Source organism: Lagopus muta, chromosome 6 (genome assembly GCF_023343835.1).
Source record: "Lagopus muta isolate bLagMut1 chromosome 6, bLagMut1 primary, whole genome shotgun sequence".
NCBI lineage: Eukaryota > Metazoa > Chordata > Aves > Galliformes > Phasianidae > Lagopus > Lagopus muta.
In genome coordinates this window covers 43,989,003-44,015,008 of record NC_064438.1, presented here as the reverse complement: position 1 = coordinate 44,015,008, position 26,006 = coordinate 43,989,003, and the positions used below count along the sequence as shown (strand labels likewise).

Below are 26,006 nucleotides of genomic sequence, written 5' to 3'. Positions count from 1 at the left end.
GAGGGACTGAGGCTGTTGCCAGACATGACAGTGGTGGGAGGAGGAATTGTTGATCATTCTCTGTAGCTTTGAAGATGTATTATTAGTGTTTTGATTTATTTTAGATTGAGGATAATATTGCTGCCTTCTTTATGGGGAGTCATTCTCAGAATTTGTTCGACACTAGTGTCCTCTCGTGCCTCCACGTGTTATGCAGCACCTTTAGCTGCCTGGTCTTGAGGAATGTTTTTTTTCCTTAGTATAATGCCAAAAGAATGAGGGGGGGCTTCTTATCACAAATAAGTGTATTTTCCACTGTATTCTTTTCCACTTCTGTTATTAAAAATACAATAACTTTCAAGACATTTCATCATTTTTCTAAAGCAATTAAATATCCAAAATGAAAGTAAAATGGAATTAAGCGGGTAGTGCAAAACTGTGGTCCACGGTGCAAAACAATGGTTCACATTGTAAGAAGTACATAAATGAGTTACCATTCATCTACTTACTGTCTAGTCTCGTGACAGTGGATAACATTTCACTACTGTTACTTAATATGGAATGCAAATTAAAATGAGTTTAAGGTATAACTCAGATTAATGGACAGAGTTCAGGATTTCGATGATCTCTAGAGGTCCCTTCCAACCCCTACAATTCTGTGATTCTATGTGACTTGATCCCTTTCTAGGACTGTAGCCAGTGTTACGAATCATCAGCGTTTTATTGGGGATGCAGTGTTTCTCTGTTCCATTCTCTGTCTTATGCAGTTCCAAGAACATGGCATTGTTAAACGACTGTTGTGCATTCTAGAAGAGTGTTTAATTGAAAGGCCTTCTGCTGACAGTTCTTCAAGTGCATCAGATGGTAAAAAAAACCTTCTTGGAATACTGCATAATGGAAGTTTGGAATCAGGATTTTGAAGTGAAAAAAATTCTAACTGTTCTGAGTTCAGCATTTATTGAGCCAGAGTCTAGAGAAGTTTTGTCTTGAATTTCTTTGGTGACTTTCAGAGCGACCTATGTTATTCACTCAGTCTGGGTCTACCTCACTCTTGGTAGATGGGTATGTTATCCGTGCTACTGACTTCAGCAATTACTGTAATGCTGTACTTGCTGCTAATAGTACAGCAAGCTTCTGTTTAATTCATGTGATGCATATTAATTCACTGATTTGTAAATAGTTCTGGCACTAAATCTTGCTTACCAAATGTATTTCTGTATTTTAATAACTACTCTTGTGATCAGTTCAAGAATAATTTCTCTACGATCTGTTTTTTATTACATGTAATATTAGGATAGCTTGTAGGTGTGCTCGCATCTGCAATTGTCATGTACTTCTACTCATACAAGGGAGAAAACTCTGAAAATGCTTAGACTTTTTTTTTTTTTTTTTTAATCTCCTGGTAATTTTAAGTGTTCTTTCTGCTTATTCCAAGCTTGATTAATCCCCCATAAAAATGGATGTTAGGAATTGAAAATGGTATTTCAGATGAGATTTCATCAGTGCTTTGCACGAGAGCACTGTTAGCCTATCCCCAGTGGATGCATTTGTGTGTGTTTACAGATTCCTAGGATTGTTGGAATAAGTCATGAGTTTTCTTTTTCATTTATTTAGTGTGGTTTTCTTATGCTTGCTTGTTCTTTGCACAGAGATGTCTTTCTGAAGTCTAGCGTTCTATTTGCTTTGAGCTGTTGGAATTACTACAGTTCAACAAATAATATGAATTTTGATAGTGAATTCAGAAAGCATGTGGTCTTTATGAAGTTTCTCAGACATCACATTCTGGTTTGGTTTGAAAGGAGGAAGATGATTTTGTCATCTTCTGTTGGTTTTCCTTTTTATTTTTCCTTTTTTTTTTTTTTTTCTCCTCTAAAACCAGCCTTTAGTTACTATGAGTCTTTCTTTTAGTGATTGTGGCAGCGTATGCAGCTTCTGGTGCTTGATACTGCATCCCTAATTCTGCTAGTAAAACTGTTTATGCAGCTGCTTGTTAAAGTGGATCATGAACTGAACTTGGCTCGGAAAATCAGATTTCTTTACTTTTTTGGCTTCCTACTTTTAATCTGTATAATTTCACCGAGCAGCTTTATTACATCGTGTTAATAGAAATGGATGGCTAATATTATGACAGGAATGGGATGGAAAAAATTGGAGCTACTTCAGACTTTCTTTCATCAGCTTATTGAAAAAAAAAAATAGGGCTCTTTGTTTCCCTGCTTAGAAGAATGTATTCGACAAAATATACTCAGTGGTACAGAATACAAACATGGAGCTCTCTTCCCGGACTCCCCAGCCAATGAAAAAACTCCGTTTCAGCTTAAGGTTTTTCCACATGTGCTGGCCTTGTAGATTCAAGGTCTTTCCCTTTCTGTCGTAGCAAAATGTCTTTGTACACTTAATAATTCTGTGTTAAATGAATGGTCCTTGGAGCTCTGTTTACATCAGTTTAAATGCCATGTAATCCAAGAACACGGTAATATTGAGGATGTTAGGATTAAGGAAATATATGATTGCTTTCTAGAAGTATACTGTTGAAGATTACATAGCAAGCAGTTCTAGACTTTTCTCAGTGGTGCATGGTGGTAGGATGCAAGGTAACGGGTGCCATCTGAAACATGAGAAATGCCTGTTACGTATTAGTGAAAAAATACATTATTGTTGGTGTGGATGAATGCCTGGAACAGTTTGCACAGGGAAGGTTGTGGATGTTAGCCCCTGGAGCTGTTAGCAGCATGAGCACCTGAGCAGAAGTTTGGACTAGGTGGGTTTCAGTGAGAATTCTATGAAGACATTAAGTACTGTTCTTCCTTGCTTTTCAAGCAGTAGTGCAATATGCTGCTGGAATGTCCTTTTAATGCTGCTTATTTCATTCAGCTGCTAACTGATTTTTACTAAAGCTTGTAGGAATATGGTGTTTTGATGTATTGCATATCTGATGTGATTTTTTTTTTTTTTTTTTCCTTCCTTCAGCAAATTTGACAGGCCATGCAGAGAAAGTTGGCATTGAGAACTTTGAACTCTTAAAAGTCCTTGGAACTGGGGGTAAGATGCATTGTTTTTATAAATTGAGTATTGGAAGCATTACTCTTTAAGTATAGTTTTGTTTTCTCACTGAATTTTTGGTAATTGTAACATTATGAAGATGCATTGATTTCCAGCAAACATAGAGCAAAGTTAGAGGTCAGATATTAAAGCTTGAAGTGTCTGCTGAAGATATACTTTCAAAAAAGGAGTAATGGAGATTTGTGAAGGTATAGTACAGTTGGTGAAAAATCTGATCTAAGTTAAGACACAAACTTGATAACTTCATTAAATTTTCAAACTGTGTTTTGATGCATTTCTGAAAAATCTGCAGCTTCAATATACTATTCAGTGGCATTTTCCAGTCCAACTATATGTTTTGACATAAATTTTACTAGTCTTTTCCTGTTGTAGTCAAGCCCCAGTAGTTTTTAAGATTGAAAATGTTCACTGTTGTACTGTAAATTTTAATGTGATGCTGCTGACTACAGAAAGTAATCCTACAGCATCCTATCAGTCTGCAACATGTCGTATGTTAGCAGCCCTAAAACTTTGTTTCCCCTTTGTTGAAAGGATGTTCCTGGGAATGCATACAGACTAAATGCATATTTACATATGAGTAGTTAGCAGTGAGACCGTAATTGCACAAATTACTCCTATGAAAGGAGCAAAGATTTTTGGTGATCACACTTATGTCATGCAGACATAATATAAATTATGCCATTAGATCATTGACAGTGTATTTTTCTATTTCTGAAGTAATTTTTGTTTTTTAATTTAAACTTAAAAAGCTTCATAACAACTGAACTCCTGCTGTTTAATTTCAGTAGTTGATGATAGGAGGCAAGAAGACTTGAATATTTGTGTATGTGAAGAACCCAAAGGGAACCCATCTGTCTATCTTTGTCGTAGTCTAGTAGTTAGGTTGCTCCAGGGGCATCCTCTTGGTGGGCTTCAAACTATGTTGAGAACTGACTGAAAGATCCAGGCAAACTTCAGAAAGCCAAGGACATCTTGGGTACTCTGAAGGGATGTTTTGGAGGAAGTATTGTGTCGTATTTAGGAAATCCATGTTGCTTTGCTTTAATAGGTAGTTCCCATAGTAGCTTAAGATATGTCCTTAAGAAATCTTAAGACCATTGGAGTCTTAAGGGAGAGCAAGTTCTCTTTGCTTGTCCAGGAAATGACCATCTGAAACTTCAGTGTTTGCAGTGATATGGAATCCCTGGGAACAGGACTGTAGTGGTCTTGAGGAGGTCCTTTCATTGCTCGTCCCAGCACACAGTCAGTCATACTTGTATCGTTCTTGGCAGATTCTCCAACCTAGGTATTCTTGCTGAGGACATCTCAATTCCTACTGAGAAGCATTCGGGGAGTTGCAACAAGCAAATATTGCTCTCCTTGAGGGAGGTTGCTGAATGAGTGGTGTGTTATTTAACAACAGGGTATACCAGTGCTTGGCATTTCTTCTTTAAATATTGTCAATGAAACTTTGCAGCTCTGAACATTATCTTAATTTTCAACATAATTTTCGACATAAATTTCAATGTAATTTCAGAGTATCTGCTGCATGTGAAATGTCTGGGGATATGCAGTTAGTATATATTCACTATTTTACTTAATGTATTTTTCTCCTGTGCAGCATGCATTGCTTTTTTTTCCCTTGCAGCATCTGTAACAGAGAGATTGTTTTATCAAAGCTGCTATTAATAAGAATCTAACCAAGTGTTTACATGAAAACTTTGCTACAAGATCTTAACTGTGTGGTATCGGGAGTTGTGAGAGTCCTGTTCAGGCCTGTAATTTCTTGTTTTCATACTTGAATTGAGATTGGAGAAATGACTATGACTGCTCTTCAGTTCTTTGTACCAGAATATATGTTTGCTTGAGGGAATGATAAAGAGCATGAAGACAACTATCTATAATCACAACATTTCAGAAGTATTTGGAATGGCAGGCTGTCTTTGGAGACTAGCATTAAATTATACCCTAAAAGCCTCAATTAATATGTGGTTTCTGTTGTCCAAAGCTACTTGTCTGCATTTCTGCTGTCATCCTTAGGATTGCTCTCAAAAAAAAAAAAAAAAAAAAAAAAAAAAAAAAAAAAAAAGAATGGTCAGAGGGTGTTTGCATGCTTTTGTATTGATTACTTTGTTCTGTGGTTTTTATTCCACGAGAATAAGAATGGAGGATGTTTTATTCAGTGTATATTCAAATTTTATCTGTGTGTTGGCAACCTAATTTGATGAAGCTAAAATGCCATTTTAAGATTAACTGCCTGTTGGTTGTGGTGCAAGCTTTAGGTTTTATTAGATGGCTTTTACATTTCTGGGGAAAAAATGATAAGAAATGATATTTTTTTATTGTTTCAGAAATTTGAATATTTCAGATGTTTTTCAAATGGTGTAGGGTGTTTGTGGTGGCAGGGTGACTCTTGGATCCTAAGCACTTGTCCAAGCAGCCCTTGTAGTTTCATTAGTGATTTATCACTATGAAAATATGGATGAGATGGGAGAGCTCTTTTGTTTGTGTTTTTTGTTTTGTTTGGGGAGGGGGAAGGGGGAGAAGTTTTGGGAACTGCTTGATTCTTTTAGTTGTAAGTTCTATGAAGTTGAAGATGTGCATGACTTTTGATGTCACTTTAGACAAATTGATTCATGGTGACAAAAAGGCTACTATTTTGTGTTTAGGAGCAAATCAGAGAGAAAAGAAAAAGGGGGCATCTCATGGCTTCTATTTACACGTTGCTCTATTTTTAGGCGAGAGCTATCTTTATTCTGGCAGTTGAAAAGCCTTATCCTGATGAGAGCTTTGAGGTATTACTGCAATACTGTTAATGCTAAATGAGAGCTGAGTTTCTGCTTTCAAAATTCTTCTCTGTGGAGTTAAGCAGAGTGCACTGTTTTCAACGTACTCTGTGTTGTAGATGCACTGTATAGTCAATGTATGTTATGTATTGATGCCTGTCAGGCATATTATGTGTCGTCTGTAAATATTATTTTTAACTAATTACAGTAGTTTAAAATACAGTTTGGTGTGAGACAACCGTAGTAAGTAGAGATGATATTTAAAATATGTGAAATTACACTATGCTTAAGCATGTGTGATTATGGTAGCTTATATATAGGTTTGGTGTGGTGTTCTTTCAGATGTTGGCAGTGAAAGTTAATTTATCTTGATTTTTAATTTTGTTTTTTAGAAGGTTTATTTGTTAAAATTACAATAAATTAAGATAAGCTATTTTTAAAATGGTGTTTCTTCAAGCTATGGCTTACTATAATCTCACACTTTCTCTTTGATTTGCATTTCTTTCTTTTTGCATTCCAGTATGCCTCCTTTGTTCTACACGCATGATTGGCAGTGTGCTGGTTACAGTTTACTTTTTGGTGTTACAACAACATCGTAATCATCCATCTCTTTCCACCTTAGTCTCACAGGAAAATTCAAGGAAACCTGAGTTAGTGGCCCTTTAATCAAAATTGGAGCCCTTTATATTGTGTTGATCATAATGTGCTATCATTATGATAAACTTGTAATAGAAATCAATAAACTTTTACATCAGTAGAACAAAATACACAGAAATATGCCTGCTAATAAAGCTATTAATAATATGCTCGCTACTCTGGGAGCGAATTACTGTTTACTTGACTTCTCTGCCTTGTCTTTGTTCTATGTAGTATATCCTTTTGATATTCCAGCTTTTTTGTTCTCATTTAAATCCTTTTCTTCAGCTGTTTCTATGCAGCTTTGCTGATGTGGAATTTTCATGTTTCCTGTCCGTGGAATTAATGTTTCCAGCTGTTATTCCTATCTGTTTTTTTTCCTGTGACAAACTATCCAGTCTATAGAGCCTAGCAGTCAGGTTAATGTAAACCCTTCAAAAAGCCCTGAAGGGGACGGTAGTAGGAGGTAGCTGCAGTGGTTTATGCATTTCTGCTTGGCTTATTTACTTCATTATAAAATGCTTATTAGAAATACTAACAATAAGAAATGCATTTTTCTGGGTGATACATTTTGCTACACATAATTATTCCTTCTTTTTCTGCTCAACTGTTTCTGCTTCTGATTTCAATAAGTGCCACTTTCAATCAGGCCATCAGTTGTGCTTAAGGGAGAATGCACGTGGCTGCTGAGCGTGAGCCCTGCTAATCTGGTGTGCCCGATGAACTACAGTCCCCCCAATGAAGATAAATGAGAATGAAATTGTCATACGTAAAATATTTTTGTGTGTAATCATTGAGAATTAAGTGCTTAAATGGAAATTGCTAACATATGAGGATTTAAGTGTATTAATTTTATGTGGCTAGACAGTAAAAATAAAAAAATATCTAATCATTAATACTTATCCAAGTTCATTTCAATAACTCAAGGAAATTAACTACTGTAAAGTGACTAAGCTGGTTGAAAAGATGCAATGAAAATACAAAGGTTTTCATTTATAAGCCATGATTGATATTATAAAACGCTTAAATAAAAGAATAAATAAGCAAAAAATCAAGATATAAAGCCTCTCCAAGAAAACAAAAACTAAATCATGAATTCCATCTCAGACTTACATGTGGAGGATATTTAGGAGGTTATATAAATTCAAAGTAAATTGGTAGGAATAATGTTAGATTTCAATAATAGGCTCACAATCTTGTTAGAGGGTAAGGAATACTGTAGTTCCATCTCAGAGGTCCGAGTGTTCAGACGAAGCTAAGACTGCAAACTTAAGTTAGATTTTTTTAGAAGTACTGGAGAAAATGTAACACATTCTTCTCCTGTAAGATTAAAAAGAAGAAGAAGAAAGATGTGGGTTTACTGTGCACAGAAGAATGAACCCAAATCAGAGAGTGCCTGTAAATAATTCCAAACTAAAATTACCATTTTACTTCGGACAACTGTAAGGTATATTGAATGGAAAGTGGGTTGGCTGACTGGAGAGGAGGTTTAGGAATAGGAAGTAATTTTTCTGTACTGAAAGAGCAGACTGAAAAGAAGGAACTGTGTTCACTTGAAGAACCTGAAACATGGACAACTTAATCCCATTCATCCATCAGAGAATTCTGAAAGAATTGGGACGTGAAATTGGAGTTGAATAGCAAAGATTCTTACTGGAACTAATGAGTCAGAAGTCATGCAGCCTAATTGGAGAAGAATAAAAAATACAATCCCGCATTTCAGAAGGAAGTATAAAAATGATCCTGGCAGATATCGGTTAGTAATCACACTCCAGGAGCATGCAGTGTCTTCAAAGAAATTTTGGAAAAAAATAATTCAGTTTTGGTAACAGTGCAAGATGAGGGATGTTTCCCCACTAGTAGGTTATCTGAATAATGAAAGGTTTCATTTAAGAACTTTCTGGAAGGGAATCAAAAATTAAAACTAAAAAACTTGGACATTGTTTGCAATACTTGTTTACCAGGAAACATTTTTTTTTTTAAGGCAAGCAAAGTGAAAACAAGACCTAAGAGAACGGGCCACAGAAGCAACGTGTTGGTAGGAAGTACTTTTTTAAGGTGCAGCTTACCCTCTTTACCACTTTCCGCCTTTTGTATTTATCATTGTTGGCTTGGCTGCTTGATGGAATAAGGAAATTATTTTTAATAGTGTTGAGAAAAGTCCGTTATAGACTCTTGTGTGTCTGATGTGTAAGGGAAGATGGCAGAGAATGAGTTGTCGTTGGTTATTTAATGCTGAACAATGAGAATTGCAGTTGCTTCTTCAAAATGCCATTGTTCAATCTTTGAGGTTTTTGCCTGGCTCTTTTTCTTTGTTTTTACCATTTGGTTTTTTTAGCTGCTAGAGCAGAATGCCTTTCTGTCTTTGCATCCTGATTTTTAATGTATGTGGACAAGTTTCTGCACAGTAGGAGCTCTGCCTCAGAATTCTTTAATTATATTAAATTATGCACTGTCAACAACAAGAAGTTCAGATGAAATTGGTCATAAGGCACGCGTTCATACAAGAACAGTGAAATGCATTCATATATTAGATATCTTGTTCCTCTGAGCCTTGTGCTACTGCTGTATCATGATTGTTCTTACACTGACAGTGAAAATGTAATTTAAATGTAATTTACCTTGAGTTAGCACTTAAAAATACTACTTTAAACTCTTCCGTATATAAATGTCAAGTTTTAGTGGGTTTAAAAAAGCACAAAACCAATTGTGTGCTATCAACAGTAGGAATTGCTTTTCTTTTTCTTGTTAGAATTAGCTGGCATGATGCAGTGGCTTAATGTCTTTTGCATTTAGACAAACAAAATTTTTTCTAGTTCATTGGCTTTCGATAAGTGAATATTCTGATTACTTGCTGAATTGTTACATACAATAGTGTGTATTACTAAATACTCATGAAAAAGGTATTTGTGAAAAGAAGTCTTAACCCCTGTTTTATAAGGACTGATATCTGTATCAATCTGCAATCACCTTCGTTGTCTTGCTCCACTTAAAAAACCATAAGAATCAGTCCTATCTAGTTTATTTATGCATACTTAATGTAGTCTTTTAGTTCTTCCACAATTTAATACGTTGTAAATTAATTTTGGGATCAAATATTTGGTGACTGAGTGTTTGTGATTCTCTGTTGGGGAATGTATTGCTGGCTAAACATTTCTGCCTTAGCTTGGTATATGTATCAAGTAGTTTTATGAGGATGAACATCAAAATGTGGTCCTTTGAGAGAGATAAAAAGCCTTTCTGAAATAAGATTATCAGGTAAGAGCATTCTTGCCATAAGCCCGTGTGCCTTCTCCTTGCTGCCACTCACATGGCTGCAGCAGTGCTGCCTTTATAAGCAGATTTCTCATAGGGTGCTGGAGATTGTGGCATTGACTGTGTCATGAGTCATTTGATTAAAATAGTGCTACTTAAGCTTTATTCTCATGAAAACTATTGAGAACCCTTGTGCCGTCAGTCATTTTCAGATTTCTAAAGAAACAGTTTGTACCATGGTAAAGCTCTGTATTGCAAATTCTTTTAAGTTAACGCTGGTATAGTTTCTAGAGACTTCTGTGTAGCTCATACATTTACTGCATAATTTATCTTATGCACTATATTTAAAACTGTAGAAGCACATTGTTAATACAATACTAGAGTGCTGCTGTTTGCGATACATTAATGTATAACCAAAGATAAAAGTAGCTAACTGTTAAAATGTAGAGGCTTTCAATTAATTTAGTGTAACTTAACATTCTCCAGCATTTCTGATAGAGCTGTTGCCTTTTGGGAACCTATGCAAGCTTCTGTGTTATGCTGTAGCCTGTGCTTTTTAAAGAGGCAGAAGACAGTTAAGGATCAAGCTCCAGCTGGAAATCAGTGAAAATTGGGTCTGTTCCCTTAAGCAGTTGAGAAACAAGCTGAAGCCGTTCTGCACACTGGATTTTGTTGCTTGGTGTTTTTTTTTTTTTTTTTTTTGTTTGTTTGTTTTAAGCAGTAACTCCAACAGATGTAAATAGCTATTATGGAAGCAGTTGTGGTGGTTTGGGGTTTGTTCTTTTTTTTTTTTTTTTTTTTTAAGAGCAATCCTATCAATTGTAGTACCTGTTTTTCAGATGCTAAAAATAATTCAACATTCAGTATTGGAAAGTAGGTGAATAAGTGATGCATACAGCTTTTATTCAGATCATTTGTCCCTGTCCATCATGAGAGGATTTATGGCCCATGCCCTTTTTCCTGTGGTGATCTTGTAGGTCTATGTTTACCTGTTTCTTGATGACCAGCTTGGATGCTGAGTCCAACTTACTGGCACGCTACAGAAGAATTACAACAGAAGTTGGGGAGTGCTGTGTAATACTGAAATTCTGGGGAGGAAGTGGGAAGTCCTGCCATCTCATATCTGTCACCTACATCAGATGAAGCTTCAACTAACTTATACTGGCTTTTTCTGCCATTCTTAACATGCAGAGATATAAATGAAGTATTTGTAACTCAAAACTTTTCCCTATCTAGGAAAAAACTGGATTTGTGCACAGTTGTGGTTTGGCAGCTGTATGTGCTGTGTAGTGTGTTTAAAGATCCGTGTCTCCCATCAGGACAGTGTATTCTATGTAGCGCATTTATAGCTTTGAGATGCTTGAGGGCTCTCTTTGGGAATGTGATGTGATGATAATGGCCCCTCAGGGGTTATGCCAAACACTCTGCTGGCTCAGGGTTCTGTCTCTCGTGACTCTGGAAGAACATGGAGAGGCATGCAGTGATGGTTTTTTTCATACGCCTGTAGCAGGCTGCAGCTTGGGGCCTGCCTGAGCGGGAGACTCTGCACGTTCTGCAGTACTTTCTGTAAATTCCTTGCCCCTGAGGATTTATATAACCTTTTTGAAGTCATCTGCACTTTTGACATCTGCATCATAATGTTACAGATTCCAAAGCTTATTTGAATATTTGTGTTGTGCTCTTCTTAGTTTTGATACCTGATGTTTTTTTTTAGTTGTTTTATTTGTAGGGACAATGAAAACTATCTCTTTGCTTACCCTCTTGCAGATTTTTTGGATTAACTTTTTAGCATCTTCAGTATTCTACTTTTGTCAGACTGAATAAAAAGACTTTTTGTTCAGTTCCCTTTGTATTTAGAATAATCAGTGTAATTCATCTCTGCAACTTGAAGTTCTGTACTTTTTGTTTCTGGGGGCAGAAGCAAGGAGGACTGAAATAGTGTGCATTACTCAAGATGGGAATGCACGAAGATTTCATACCACAGCAGTAGATATTTCTGGTTTTGTGTTGTGGTGTATCTGTGCCATTTTTTCCCCCTTTATTACTGTGCGTACTGCACTAAATGTCTCCCATGCTATTTGTCTTTAGGGTAATCACTAGCCATTGGGGTCTGGTTTGTCATTGCAACGTCTATAGTAATGGCAGTTTTTAACAGTTAGAAAAGTATGTCCAATTGATGATTATCTTCACGTGGATTACTAATTTACTGGCTTGGAATTTTATCTGCCATGTTATTATTCAGCTACTTATTATTGATTTTGTTTTTGCCATTTTAGCAGTCAGCTTTGACATCTGTTGTAGTACGTAGCGCTAACTTCCTCGCTCTAGTTCAGATATGACTGAATCACGCAGGACAAATTCTTGTGGTGCCCTCTTTTCATCTTAAAAGCTGAATATTTGCTTTTAGCCTTTTGATTTTTTTTTTTTTTTTTTTGTCTGCTAATATGTTTTTAATTGATGGTGAGCTCCTCTCTTTGAACTGCAATTGCTTAATATTTTTAAGATTCTTTTGTAAGAAGAGACATATACTTTAGAATACCCAGATAAGTCAGCTATATTATGCTTCTTTCCTCATGACTCCCTTAAGGAATTTATTAATAGAAGTAATAATTACATCTTCAAATGTAACCCTCATTCTTTCTCATGTCATTTTGTTCATGTATGCGCTAAATTGAATGCTGCTTTTCCTACAGCTTTGTCTTGTAGAGATGTCAAATTTGTTGGTCTGTGAGAACCTTTTGATTAAAAAAGAAAAAGTCTGTATTTGCTGCTTCCTAATTTCTTTGATGTGGAGTGTCTTTTCAACCAGTATGTAAACAGAACACTTAGATTCAGTGCTTTAGGAGTCTGGAATGACTGTCTTTTGATCCTGATGACTTTTTTTCCTGCTTGTGTTCAGGAAATTTATGTTGAGAACATTCCCCTACCTTGCTCTCCTTTAAGTCCAGAACAGACTTAAATTTCCGATGTTCTAAATACTAACAGGAAGAATTCATAGGCTTTTTGAAAAAGCTTCCAAAAGTTTTTGGAACTTTGGCGCTGGCGTAACAAAGAATAATTGAAATGAGGACCAAATGATAAATATTGTGTAACATGAATAATCAGCAGTAATGTCAAGGTATCTACCAGATTTGTAGTCTAACTGTTTTTCTTCTCACTCTTTCTTTTTTAAGCATATGGAAAAGTGTTCCTAGTAAGGAAAGTAAGCGGCCATGATGCTGGAAAGTTGTATGCCATGAAAGTACTGAAGAAAGCAACAATAGTTCAAAAAGCCAAAACAACTGAGCACACAAGGACAGAACGACAAGTATTGGAACACATTAGGCAGTCACCATTTTTGGTCACATTGCATTATGCCTTCCAGACAGATACAAAGCTTCATCTCATTTTAGGTAAGTAGTTTTCAGCATTCAACTATATTATTAATGAAAAAATAAAATATGATAATCAAATATAATAATCTATCCTTATATCTCCTTAATGTTTTTAGGGTTTTTTCATGTGGACTTAAGTACTGTGTGTTTGGAGGTTGTATGGGAGGGCATAGGAAGTAAAATGCTGTTTGCCTTCAACAGTGCCTTTATTTGTGGTTTTCCTGTTTGAACTTCAGTCCTCTACTGTGACTTAAGGGGGGAAAAATAAAAGTATTATATACTTGTTTTGTTGTAAGTTACTGGTGTGGTCACTGCCTAAAACAGAGATGGAAAATTACTAAAAAAAAAAAAACCATTTTCTTGCACTTAGATTCATCTTGTAGGTTATTTTTTTTGCTATTATAACACTGCATTAGTTGTCTGCGAAATCTCCGATTGCTACTACAAATGAAAATGTTTTCATGAACATTGAAATGAATATTTTCTCTGTGTCGTGCCATTGTGTAAATGGTACAGAGGTTGCTGGCAAGGTGGAGCGACTGAATGTGACTCTATTTCTGGGGTCCTCCTACTTCAAACAGTGCACGTTTCACTTTTTACTGTTTTTAACTCTAATCTGTTACTTGCTTTTGTACAGTTATACTTCATTTTGGTAAATTCTAGTAACTTTCTTAAATGCCCATTTACAAGAGATACTTGATAATGAATGCTATATAACAATTTTTATTAGATTATTAGAATAATCTTCTGACCTTGACACTTTGCTTTCCACATCTATTTGTCTGGCATTTGCAAGCTTGTATGAATCCTCTCCCACTAGCTGTCAATTCTTAGGAAGGTGTTCTATATGCCTACCATAGTTTTGTATATTATAGTGGGATAAAACCATTGCCTGAGGAACTTGAGCTTAAATGAAGTATTCACTAGATTCTTGTTGAAAAGTGTAAGAATGGTTTTCACAGGATCCTTTGATAAGGACACTAAGGCATATATGAAATACTGTCAGAGGCTGAAGGATGCAAGAGATGAAGCAAACTGGAAATGCTCCAATAGCTTTGTGATTCTTCATCACAAAGAGTATCATCTTCAGTTATTCTGGTATTTATAGATGAATATTTGAAAAAAAAAAAAATCATAAAGATAAGAGTTGAGATACAAGAACATATTAAAGGAACATTTGAAGGTTGGGATTATGTGCTTATTACAGTCAAATTGGTGGGAGTGTGGTAGTTTTGATCATGCAGTGGATAGCACTGACTGAGCGTGTGCATTTACTTCCCACCATAACACAACGTTAAGGTTCAGTTTAAAGCAAAAAAATTCAAAGGTGATGTATGATTAAAGGCTTTGTTCACTGTGTTTTTCTATTCTACAAAGTCTTTATGAATCCATTCTCAAAGTAACAGTTGCTCTAGAAATGTCTTTTTCTTTCTTGTGTGTCTTTTTGTTTTTAGCAGGAAATGGGAAAAGTTGTATAGTGTGTTGTTCTGGCTGTCTTTTTTTCTTATCCACCCTTCATAACAGTAAAAACAAACAAAAAAAACCAACCGAGAAACCTATTTTGTGTGGCCTGAAGCTACTTTCAAAGTCATCGGAGCTTCATGATTTCCTTGACAAAATAATATAATGGTTTCTTGAAAATCATACATAAATGTTTGTAAATTACTTCTTTGTAATATTAGAATTCTGTGGTTCAGTGGCTTATGAATTTTCAGGGAAAACAGTCTCTGTCTGCCTTATACTCAGTTGGCCTTGGTGAATGAGCAACATTTTAATTTCAGATTTTAGGGGTTTTAGAATTGGACTCTATAGTAACACTTACCAGAAGCCTGCATGCTGCTGGATTCTATAGCAGTAGTAACTTAATCTGAATCAATTGCAGGCATACAGCTGCATTTCCAACAGTTTTCCAGAATGCAGGATTTGGAGCCAATTCAAATTTTTAGATCAACTTTAAGCTATTGTGATCACAGGATGGCTTTGGTTGAAAGGTACCTTAAAGCCCATGTAGCACCAACCCACTGCTGTGGTTAGGGCTGCCCCCCACCAGATCAGGCTGCCCAGGGCCCCATCCAACATGGCCTTGAATGCCTCCAGGGATGGGGCATCCATTGCTTCTCTGGGCAGGTTGTTCCAGTGCCTCAGAAGCTTCTGAGTGAAAATTTTCCCAACGTCTAATCTAAATCTTCCCCTCCTGTAGTTTAAAACATTTCTCTCTTTCCTATCACTGTCAGGCCATGTCAGAAGTCTCCCTCATGTTCATAAGTACCAGAAGGCTACGATGAAATCTTGCTAGAGCTTTCTGTTCTCCATACTAAACAAACCCAGCTCCCTCAGCTTATTCTTTGCAGGAGAGGTGCTCCAGCCTTCTGCTCATCTTCATGGCCCTCTTCTGGACCTGTTGTAACAGTTCTACATTGATAAATGATGAATGACTTCAATATATTCTGCTATAATTAGTGACTTTATATCTAAAATGGGTTTGTGTTACAGTGAAGCATTGTTTTTTCCCTTCCCTGAGTGGGGAAAACCACCCCATCGTGTCCTGTAGATAATGAAAGTGTGGTTTCCAGTTAAGAATGTATGTGGAAATCTCCTTGAATAAGTTTTGCTATTCACATTCTATTTATGAAGGTTAAAATCTGTAATTGCATATAGCTAATTATTTTACCCAATACCTGTTCTTTGGAATTGCCTTTTATAATGTCAGTGTGTCTTGTTGGACTTAAATATTTCATGACACAGGTGTCATTGATATTCTGTTTTTTGTTTCTCTGAAAAACTAAAACAGATTTTTTGCAAAAGAAATCTTCATAACTAATGGATAGTTGAGGTTCACTTTATGGCTTTGCTGCTTATTCAATCTGGCACTATTCTGTCACCCCTCTAAGAAGGAAATTATGTATTGTACAGCACAATGAAATACTGCAGTTGAAATGGTACAATAAAAGCATCTGATCCTGGCACATCTTCTTGCAATATTAATTGGTGCTTTAAGTTATTAAATAAGAAAATTAAGTTGTCAGAAAGTGGATTTACATGATCTTTGCTCTACTTTTTAGACTATATAAATGGAGGAGAACTGTTCACTCATCTTTCACAAAGAGAGAGATTCTCAGAAAATGAGGTGCAAATTTACATTGGGGAAATTGTTTTGGCACTTGAACATCTACACAAGGTAAAGTGAGTTTATTGTTTTAGTGGCTACTGCAACTGATTTTGTGCTCCAGCTATGTTCTTTTTGTGCCGTATAAAGTTAGGATAATTTCTTTAGTCTTAAATGCAAAGGCGTTTTACAAAAGGGAGAAATTAGTTGAATCGTTAAGAATACTTTCCAATAAAATGTGTATTCATGTGCATCAGCTGAAGGCTACACATTCTTGCCTATGTGAAAAGAATCATTATTGACAAATCATGGTTAATTTTTAATTCTATCAAATGGTTGAATATGTCAGCAAACCTAATTTATAGTAAACTTGATCAGTGTTTGGGTTGTGCTTTTGTTCAATTGTCCTTGTTTTGATACAGTGAAACAGCTCTTTGAAAGAGTTCTGAAGCTAAAAAATGTTCTCAGAATTACTTCAGTTGTAGTCAGTAGTCAGCTATTTCTATACGCAAAGGACATATTTTGTGCTTCAATCTTCAAAACCTGGTGCATTAATTTCTGAGAGTTGACAAGTGTCTCAAAGGTTTTTCTTCAAAGACACTTTAAAATTCTCCCTTTGGAGGGTAAGCATTGAGGTGTCAGATTAAATAATGGGAATTTCATTTTCTTAATCTTGAAATGCAGTCAGTGTTTCTTTGACATGGTTGCACTTATTTGGAAATACTTAAATTCTCTTTGCAGTTGGGAATTATATATCGCGATATAAAACTTGAGAATATTCTCCTGGATTCTGATGGCCACGTGGTGCTGACAGACTTTGGTCTGAGTAAGGAGTTTCTTACTGATGAGGTGAGTATTTGAATTTTCAGTTGAGGGCAGAATCCAGCTTGACCACTAAATCATAATAGCATTCATTGTCTTCTCTACATTGTCTTTAAAGAACATTATCTGGTAGTCTTTGTTCACGGGGTTTTAAGCTTTCAATTCGTTGATCTTTGGCTTGCCAGGGTTTTTAGACACTTTTATCTCTTCTAGTTTTCCCTGAAATGTCTTTACCTCCCTTGTGCTGCCCTTTATGTGCAAAAGGAGATCTAAAGTCACTTAGGTTGTCATTCTTAGATGCCTTTTTAAAATGTTTGTCTGTGCTAATACTTTGCAGTGACTAGGCAAATGGTATGCTATGACTCTTACTTAGGCTAATGATAATTATTGTATTATTATCTTGTATTTTTCTCACATGCGTGTCACTTTTGATAAGCTTAATTGCAAGCTTTTAGGTTAAAAGCTTATCTCTTACTAAATACATGCCTAGTACCTAACCCAGTGATCACTGTCTGTTGACATTAATTATTTGTAACGTACAGTTTTATCTCCAGATATGCTTTTTAGATTTCAGAGAGTCAAACTTGCACAGGATTTTGCTGTTGAGAGAATTTAAAAATAGATATTTTCTGGCTTTCACTTTAGGTATCAGATGTTGAAATATGGGATTGCAAATTTGAAAGTCATTGTTAGATACAGCAAAGGGGTTTTCTAAAAATAGGTAGCTGGTAGTTTCCTCTAGAATGTTTTAATTCCTAATTGAGCCTGCTGGGGTTTGGAGGGCAACATTTTAGGACTTGAAATGTTAGTTTCTGAAGCAGAGTAATAGTACAAATGCTGTCAGTATATTCCCCTTAAATTATAAACTGAAGCCAAGAGGAGGATCAAGTAGCACAACAAAGAGTTAGCAGCAGTTTGTCAGACCAGTGTGCTTCCAGCAAGGAAATATAAAGAGATACAGTTTTCAGCAGAGAAGAATGACAGTAAAGTAGAGGGTGTGGCTAAAGAGAGTAGAGCCTGCTTGGAATTGAGAAATGCAGTATAATAGATGTAGGAGACGGAATACACTGAGTCGTCCTCTAGGCCTTGAAAGAGGTAGAAATCTTTCTTATGATAAAGGCGTATCATAATGTATCAGAACCTTCTTTAAAAGTCCCAGAACAGATGGTTTTAAGAAGTTTGCTCATTTCTCATCTGTGCTCACCTTTAGGATGTTCTTTATAAACAATGCAAGAAAAAGTGAAGTGGTTGGCAACCCTGCCTGTGGCAGGGGGATTGAAACTAGGTTATCTTTATGGTCCTTTTCAACCCAGGCCATTCTTTGATTCTATGATGTGAAGACTTGGAGAAGCATCAGGGATACCTGGCAGCTTTTCCTCACACTGTGTATCCGATTCCTCTTACTCCATCATTGAAATTAATACAGTCTTGCTGCTTGGTCATTTAATGTTCTCTGACTTAATCCATTCTGTTTTCAGCCTGTACTGAAGTGTGTTCATTTACCCTTATTTTTTTTCTCATTCTACTTTATGAATTTTCATCTTCCTGGAAAACTGAAACACTTCTACTGTTAAAAGAAAGGAGAAATGTAACTGCAGTTTCATTGTTAGCTTTCAAAACCTAACAGATTGCCTGTGCTTGACTGCAGCTTTCATGTTTGCTATTGTGATTTAGATACCAAGCTCAAACATGATTAAAATGTCCCATTTACACATAAGTTTCATTTTGTGCTCTGTGTGTGATCACTCCTTAAACATGGTTCATATTACATAAGTTACCTGTTAATTTATACTTCTGACTCAATGTACTTAAAAGGGGTGACTTTGCCTGTGTAATTGCATAGCTTTATACCTGTTTTCATGCTAATTGGGTAGCACTCTTGCTTAAAAGTCCACTGCTGCAGAAGTCAGATAAGACAAGAGTATGCTCTTGCAAATGCATTGCAATGCTAGTATGTTTTCCTTTCTCTGTTTTCTTTACACTTCTTCCCCTGCCCACCCTGGTTCTTGCAAGTTCTCCAAGTCTACAGAAGCATGCTTATGCAAGTGGAATTCATTCTAGTAACTCCTCCCACTTTGGAGTATCTAGGTTACTAAGACTGTACACAGGTTATCAGCAGTCACACACTAAATTTGGAGTTATTGCAGAGAATTGTACTACCATATATTTATGGATTTCAGATGGTTTTATAATTGGAGATACTGGCTAGGAAGCATCGTAGTTCAGTGTTTTCTTGATCCTTCTTTCTATGTGATTATTGATATATATTTCCAGTTATCTGGGCCAGTCTAGAATCTAAAAGAAGCTTTTAAATAAAAAATGTACTAACTCTTGATTAAAGTAACCACAGCGGATTAAACAAACAAAGAGGGGGGAAAAAAAAAACAACGAACACCAAGCACTTTTCCTAAGCAGTGTCTGAGTGAAAAGAAGTAAATGCATGTGACTTCTAGGAAAACCAGAAGCCTGTTGATTTCTGCCATACAGATACTGACATCTGAATATGAAGAGCACCAGACTGCATTGTCAAATGTTCTGTTTCTCATTTACTATGAAAGAGCACTTAAACATGTAAGAACTACGAATTCAGTCTCAAAGCAATATTCTTAAACTTTAAGCATTTTATGCTGCTGTTTCTCTTTAGAAATAGTAATAAAAACAACTAGTAAATGGCATTAACATTATATAAAACAGTCTGGTTTTGCCTTTGCTTTGTCTTAAAAAGTCCATATGCTGGTATTTGCATGCAAGAAGAAACAACTTGGCCTGAATAAAGTACTTGAATAAAAATTAATTTTTGTACAGGATAGCTCAGTATGACAAATTATTTAAGTGTGAAATAATTTTGAATATTTAATCAGTACTTAATATTTCATGAGCATCAACAACTTGATTAGTCTAATCACAAAATGAGCTTAGGTAAGAGAATTGGAGAAATTGGTATGGATAATAACTTTTTATCATGTACAGTCTTAGCTGCAATGATGAATTAAGGTTGGGGAAGGGGTGAGGACACTTTAGCCTTCTGCTTCAATACATCTCAGTTTAAGTCCATGTTTGTGGGATATAGAATTTATTTGCAGATTGTGTATTATAAATTATTCATCTTGAGGAAAAAATAAATAAGAGTAACAGGTTTTGCATCTAAATGTCTTCAACGCTGTTTTTTCTTACTGCATAGGTGCAATCATTTTGGTGTTATGTATTGCTTTTAAATCTTAAGAAATACTTAAAAAAGAACTACTAGATTTCTATTGTTTGATATCCTATTTCTTGTGCAGTATATTAATCTTTAGGATTACTGACTTAGTCATTTTAATATACTATTGTCTTATTTAACAGTTCTTGTATGCTGGCGTTATTTTGATTTGGTTAATATCACTTTAGCCTACTCATAAACTTTGGTCTTCATTTTAATATTTATTGTTGAAGTGCTAACTCATTTTTAATATTTTTTTCTGACAATTTCAGTTCCATAACTATCCTAAATGTTATAGAATGGTATATATGTAGATGTTTAATCTAAATGCGTTCACTGAATTATTGTGGAAGCAATCTATTGGATCGTGCATCACAATTAGCATTTTTTTCTTGTTAAGTCCTGTATGTTTTTCATCTGAAGTGCAGTGGATTGCTGAAGTCTGCTGTGTTGATACACATCCTGCTTTATCTTAGGTTTGTTTTGAAATTTTTGTGTTTACATAATAAAGATGAAAGAAATTCTGTAGTAAATATTGAAGGTTGTCAATCTTCAAACAATGTGTCTGAGATTACGTAGAACACAAATGCCTTAGTAATCATTCTGCTAGGAATTATTGAATTGTCTGTTTTTTGCCAATTGGGTATCTATGTAGTTATGTTTATAATTCTTAGTGTGAATAGTTTAGATATACAGTTACTTTCTCATCTGAAAATCTTTTGATCAGTGTTGCATTCACTGTTTGAGTGAACGCTTTGTTCTGGAAGAAAAATTAGTAGGTAGTCTTAAAAGGCTTCATTAAAAGAAAAAGAATAAAAGGTTGTTAGCTCCCTATGGATTTTGGTAGATGAGGTAGGAAAGATTCATACGCATTTTTAGAGCACTGCAGACGTAGTCAGGAAAGGTAGGGAAAGTGACTACAACTTGATTTTCTTTAGTGCCATATGAACTCACTTGAATGACCTCGTAAATCAGCTGTACACTTCATTTTAAAATTTTTCGTAATTCTCCAACTGAAGTGGTGTTTGATCACTGAAAGAGTAAATGCTTTGAGCCTTGAGTATTCCCTTGCAAAAATGAGTTAAAATCTGTACTGCTGATGAATTACTGTATCTGCTTGTGTTTTGGTTAAGGAGTTATTCACTGATTCTCAAAAAAGGAAAAGGTATGAAAGAGTGAATGCTGAAGTTAATGTAGGTCACAGATCCTGTCAGGACAGTCAGTCATTACTGCCGTTGTTTTGGAAAAGGATATGGAACAGCACTAGGTAAAATTTTTGGATCTACTGGGTGTGCTTCTGTTGTGGGGTCTTTTTTTTTTTTTTTTTTTTTTTTTGCGAGGTGTTCTGAAATTACTTATTGAGAACTGTAGCATAACGTGTCAAACATTCTAAAATTACATAACTGCAGGGTAAGGCTCACTTCATTGCAAAACCAGGTCATCAGTGTTTGGATGACTATTGGTCCCTTATCATATAGATATAGATGCTTTTCTGGCATGAAACGGTAAAGCAGAAGACTGGAGTGCAAAATATATTGTCTAGGTTTTTATGCCAGAATCTCAAAGTGCCATTAACAGGTTTTTGCAATCATAATTTATAATATACAATTTTATTATTGTAATACATCACTTAAAAATGGTATGGGAGGGGAGGACCTGTGTGTAAAACTGTCTGCTGTCATCTGTCACATATTAGAATAATATGTTGGTAGTCAACTTTGGAAAATATTCTGTTCACGCTTTGCAAGGGGAATAAAGGTGTGTGTATGGGACATCTTTTTTTATTTATTTTATTTTTTATTTACGTTCTCTTTTTAAAAAATTTTCAAAGGCTTTACAGTGAGCTAGTAGAGCTCTTTGCAGAATGAATTCTCTTTTATACTTTATAATTGTACCTCTGAAGCAAGAGGGATTTCTTTTCAGATTTTGTTTTCAATTCTCTTATTCCCTCTTGTGGTACTCTTACTCTCTTATTAAAAGATAGTGTTTTAGAAAACGGGTTATCCAAAACCAGGCATTTTGAGAAAAACACAGTACAAAATGCTTATCAGGGCTGAAAGTGGTGCATACTTGCATTCCTCCCATGCAATAAGGTGCTGTTTCTGACTGTCTTCTTGCCTGACAGAATGGGATTCTTGTTTTCTTTTTTTCTTGGTCATTTGCTTTACAAATCCATCATTAGTAACTGGCTTAAGGATTTCTTTGCAGAACTGCAATTGCTTTGCATTTCAGAAGCAGATACAGCTGTGATCTAAACCTGTGAAAACACTTCCTCAAATCTTCATTTCGTATTAGATGAGAGCTTAGTTTTGAATGACACACACTTCTTACCTGGCCTGTGGACCCTTCACTGGTAGGTTTAGCTGTTCTTGCTCTATTTCTTATAAGTGCCTGTTCTGATGGCAGCTGCTGGCAAACAAATCTCATTCTTGCTTGAAACATTCATTAGCCTAGCTCCATGTTCCTTTTGAAAGCAGAACTTTTTAGCTTGTCTAGCTCATTTGAAGTTTTTTTTCTGGTTAACTGAGAAATTGGTAAAACCTTAAAATGCAAGGAAGAGTCATTGGCTGTACTGCTGTAGTTTGTACTATTTTAAAATTGATACTGAGAAAATACACACAAAGATTGTAGAAACATCACAGAAATCCATTACCATTGTTCTTCAAGAGGGCTTACTGCCTGCTTAACATGTTTCCAGTACAACGACCTTTTATTGCTATTTCTGGTTTGGAATTGGTGTCTCACTGTCTTGTCTTCTTCAGTGTGATGTTTCATTGGAAATGTAACATGCAAGCTTAATATGCATTTAATTATCCACCACTGGCTGAACCCTTTCCTAGCCATGTATCAATAACAGGTATTTGCCCAAAGACTGCTGGGACTGCTGTAGGTTCAGTTTTGATTAGTGCTATTAAAGGCTCTAAAATAGAGTACTTAACATTTTTGGGGACAAAGTTCCTCTCTGAGGTAATTTTTTTTTTTTTCACTAAAGCTTTCATGAAAACATCTGAAAGATGTTGGTTGGCACCATCCTACCTTCAAAACAGAACGATACAATCTAGTATATGCATCTTAGTTTAGTTAACTGTATTTACTTCAACTAGCTTGTCTTGTAGCTTATGCAAAAGAAAGAGCAAACATCAAAACATGACATTGGCACCTTGTGATCATTGAGTAAAAAAAAAAAACCTACTCCATAGGTGTCCTGTTCAGAATTTGTATGAGGCACTTCTTAGTAAGTAGGGGCAGGTAGCATAGCGATAATCCTACCACAAAAGGTAGTAGTTCTTTCAGGAGCTGTAAGGAGCAGTTCTGCATTTGGCTAATATAAACTTGCACTCTGACAGTATTCAGCATGATTCACAGCAGCCTTTCTGCTGACATCAGAAATACCAAGAAAAGCCTGTTCTTTTGTGAAGAATCTGCCCTGTTAAGTTGCCTTTTATTGTATTATAAAAAACAGATGAAACCTTCTGTGTACCTTGAATTTTGTACTTTTTTGTGCATCAAGGAAACGTTTCCTTACATAGAAAATACGTAATATGCTATGCTTGAGTTTCACTGCACGAGGGAAGAACTGCCTCTCAATTTCTTCACTGGAGACTGCTGGATTTTCCTAGGAAACTTAAAAGACTACAAAAAATGAAAAAACCCATATCCTATCCATGGAAGTTAGTCACCATCAGAGAACTTGGAAATAATGCAATTTGTAACTATCAAGATTACAAGTTTGCATTTTCTAGAACACTTTTTCACTAAATAAAAGTCGAAACAAGGTCTTTGTTTTGATTATAAATTCAGCAATTCCAAAAGATTGGTCTACAACTTCAAATTGTGTCATTGTGTGTATTATGTACAGACTGCTGCCACTTTACCGTAGGTGAGAGACATTCATGGAACAGTATTGGATTTTACTGATTTACCTCCCTGAGTATTTTACAAAATTTGAAGCTTGCGTGAGTTTATTCATACGACTTACATGTGTATGCATTCACTGAGATGCAATCTGCTAGGTAACTGCTTAAAGAGAACGCTGAAGATATGAAGAGCTTTAGCTAAACTATGGTTTTCATCTCCTTGGTTTTTCATCTATATGCCTGCTTGGTATGAGAAATCTTGTTGCTCCTTTGGTAGAAATTGATTTTCACTTTTAGTAGGAAAACTATCTATTTTAGACTTAAACTTTGTTTAAACTTACTGTGCAATTTCAGAGCACTTCAAACAGTAGTAACAATACATCTTGTCTTGTTGGGTCATAGCATTTTGAAACCTTCATAAAGGTGAAGTCAGATTAAGCGAACAAAGCATTTTAGTTTGCCAGCTTACGAGTTTGGACAAGACAAGGAATTCTATTGGAATGTTCCACTGAAATCTGTGGAAGAACACATCCAAAACATACATAATAATTCTATTATTTTTCCAGTAAACAAATATGACAACTCAGCAAGTACTTCTTGTATGGATTGGAGAATTAAAAACAAACAAACTTGTAAAGAGTCGATCTTGAGAGCAGCCTGTAATACCTTCAGTTGGCTTCTTTCTAGATTACCTGGGTCCCTTCTGTTCCACCTTCCTGATCTGGGCAACTCAGTGTTTTTCAGATACAGATTTCACTCACAGAACTGGTACATAAAACACTACATTGCACAGCAATTCTTTTTTTTCTCTACAAACAGCTTATTTTATGAAATTTCATTTAGTCTTTATGCTTTTTCATAGATATATTCTTTTTATCAGCTGTAAAAATAATATGTCCTTCCTTTCAGGTATTTTTTAATAGAGTTGGATTTTTTTCTACAAATTCAATATTTTGTTTATATCATGGACAGTTCACATGAAATTTATCAGAGACTTGGCTTTAAGTTGTTATCCTGTTATAACTAAGCTGTTTTGCCTTATCTAGAGGGTACTGGCATCACTTTCACAATCAAGCTATAACCCATGTTGAGTGCTTTAGATACAGATCTACTAGTGAGGGCCAAGTGCACAGAACTCTTTCATGTCTATCCTTGCATATTTTTTTTTATTAGCAAGGCATTCCTGTTTAAAAAAAAAAAACTGCAAATATATAGTATTAAAGAATATTTTGAGAAGACAAGCTTCCTTTTCTTTTTAAGCAAGCAACAAACACTTGGAAAATTCATTTAAGGTCTCAATTTTCATATCTCATAGGAACGTGATGTGTCTTCAGAATGTGTCACAGCTGATGGTTGGAGATGGTTGGGTCCATCTTGGTTGTAAGCAAAGCACATGAAATAGCTGGAGAACAGAAAGAATCTGTTTTTCTGGCTTTTTTTGTTGTGTTTTTCTCTCAAAGGTGACCTTTCATGCAGCTGGAGAAGTGGGTCTTTGTTGTGAATGCTGAAAAGAATGGCTTCACTGAATACTTAGCCAATCCATTGGCTAAAATATGTTTGCACAAAGGCTCTTGTGAATAAAGTAAGCTACAGGGCTGTAGGAGCCACGTGTCTCTTGGAGCAGTGGTGCATGTTGTAAAGCGTATCTGCAAACAAGAATGACTATTTTAAAACACCTGAGTTGTTTCTATGCCCTCATGCACCCTTCAGAATCACTCAAGCTCTGGAGTATGTTTTGTCAGAAGTGGTGAGTTTGCTTATTCTCTGCAGGGAAATGGAGTTTCTTCTTCCTGCTCTTTTGCCAGATTTAATGTCATTTCTCTGGATTGGAGAGCCTATCACAGATCTCCGAAGGCCACAGGCCCTCCTTCTGTAATGAGGAAGGTTTATGCTTGTCTCTTCTGGATCTTTATGTAGTTGTAATGCCTGGCTAGCATTCCTTCATTTTAA

At 35.7% G+C, this 26,006-nt stretch overlaps 1 protein-coding gene across 4 annotated transcripts in view; it reads left to right on the top strand.

Annotated features, from left to right (window-relative positions):
- RPS6KA5 (ribosomal protein S6 kinase A5) overlaps positions 1-26,006 on the top strand; it is a 126,252-nt gene that overhangs the window by 67,244 nt on the left and 33,002 nt on the right. For 2 of the 4 annotated variants that reach the window (XM_048950098.1, XM_048950097.1), the window contains exons 2-5: positions 2,950-3,021; positions 12,872-13,090; positions 16,135-16,250; positions 16,920-17,027. In XM_048950098.1, the coding sequence (XP_048806055.1) occupies positions 12,934-13,090; positions 16,135-16,250; positions 16,920-17,027 (381 nt within the window). In that variant the 5' untranslated portion in view covers positions 2,950-3,021; positions 12,872-12,933. Of the gene's footprint in view, positions 1-2,949; positions 3,022-12,871; positions 13,091-16,134; positions 16,251-16,919; positions 17,028-26,006 lie in introns of those variants that run through there. The other 2 variants (XM_048950101.1, XM_048950099.1) reach the window with 1 other exon arrangement.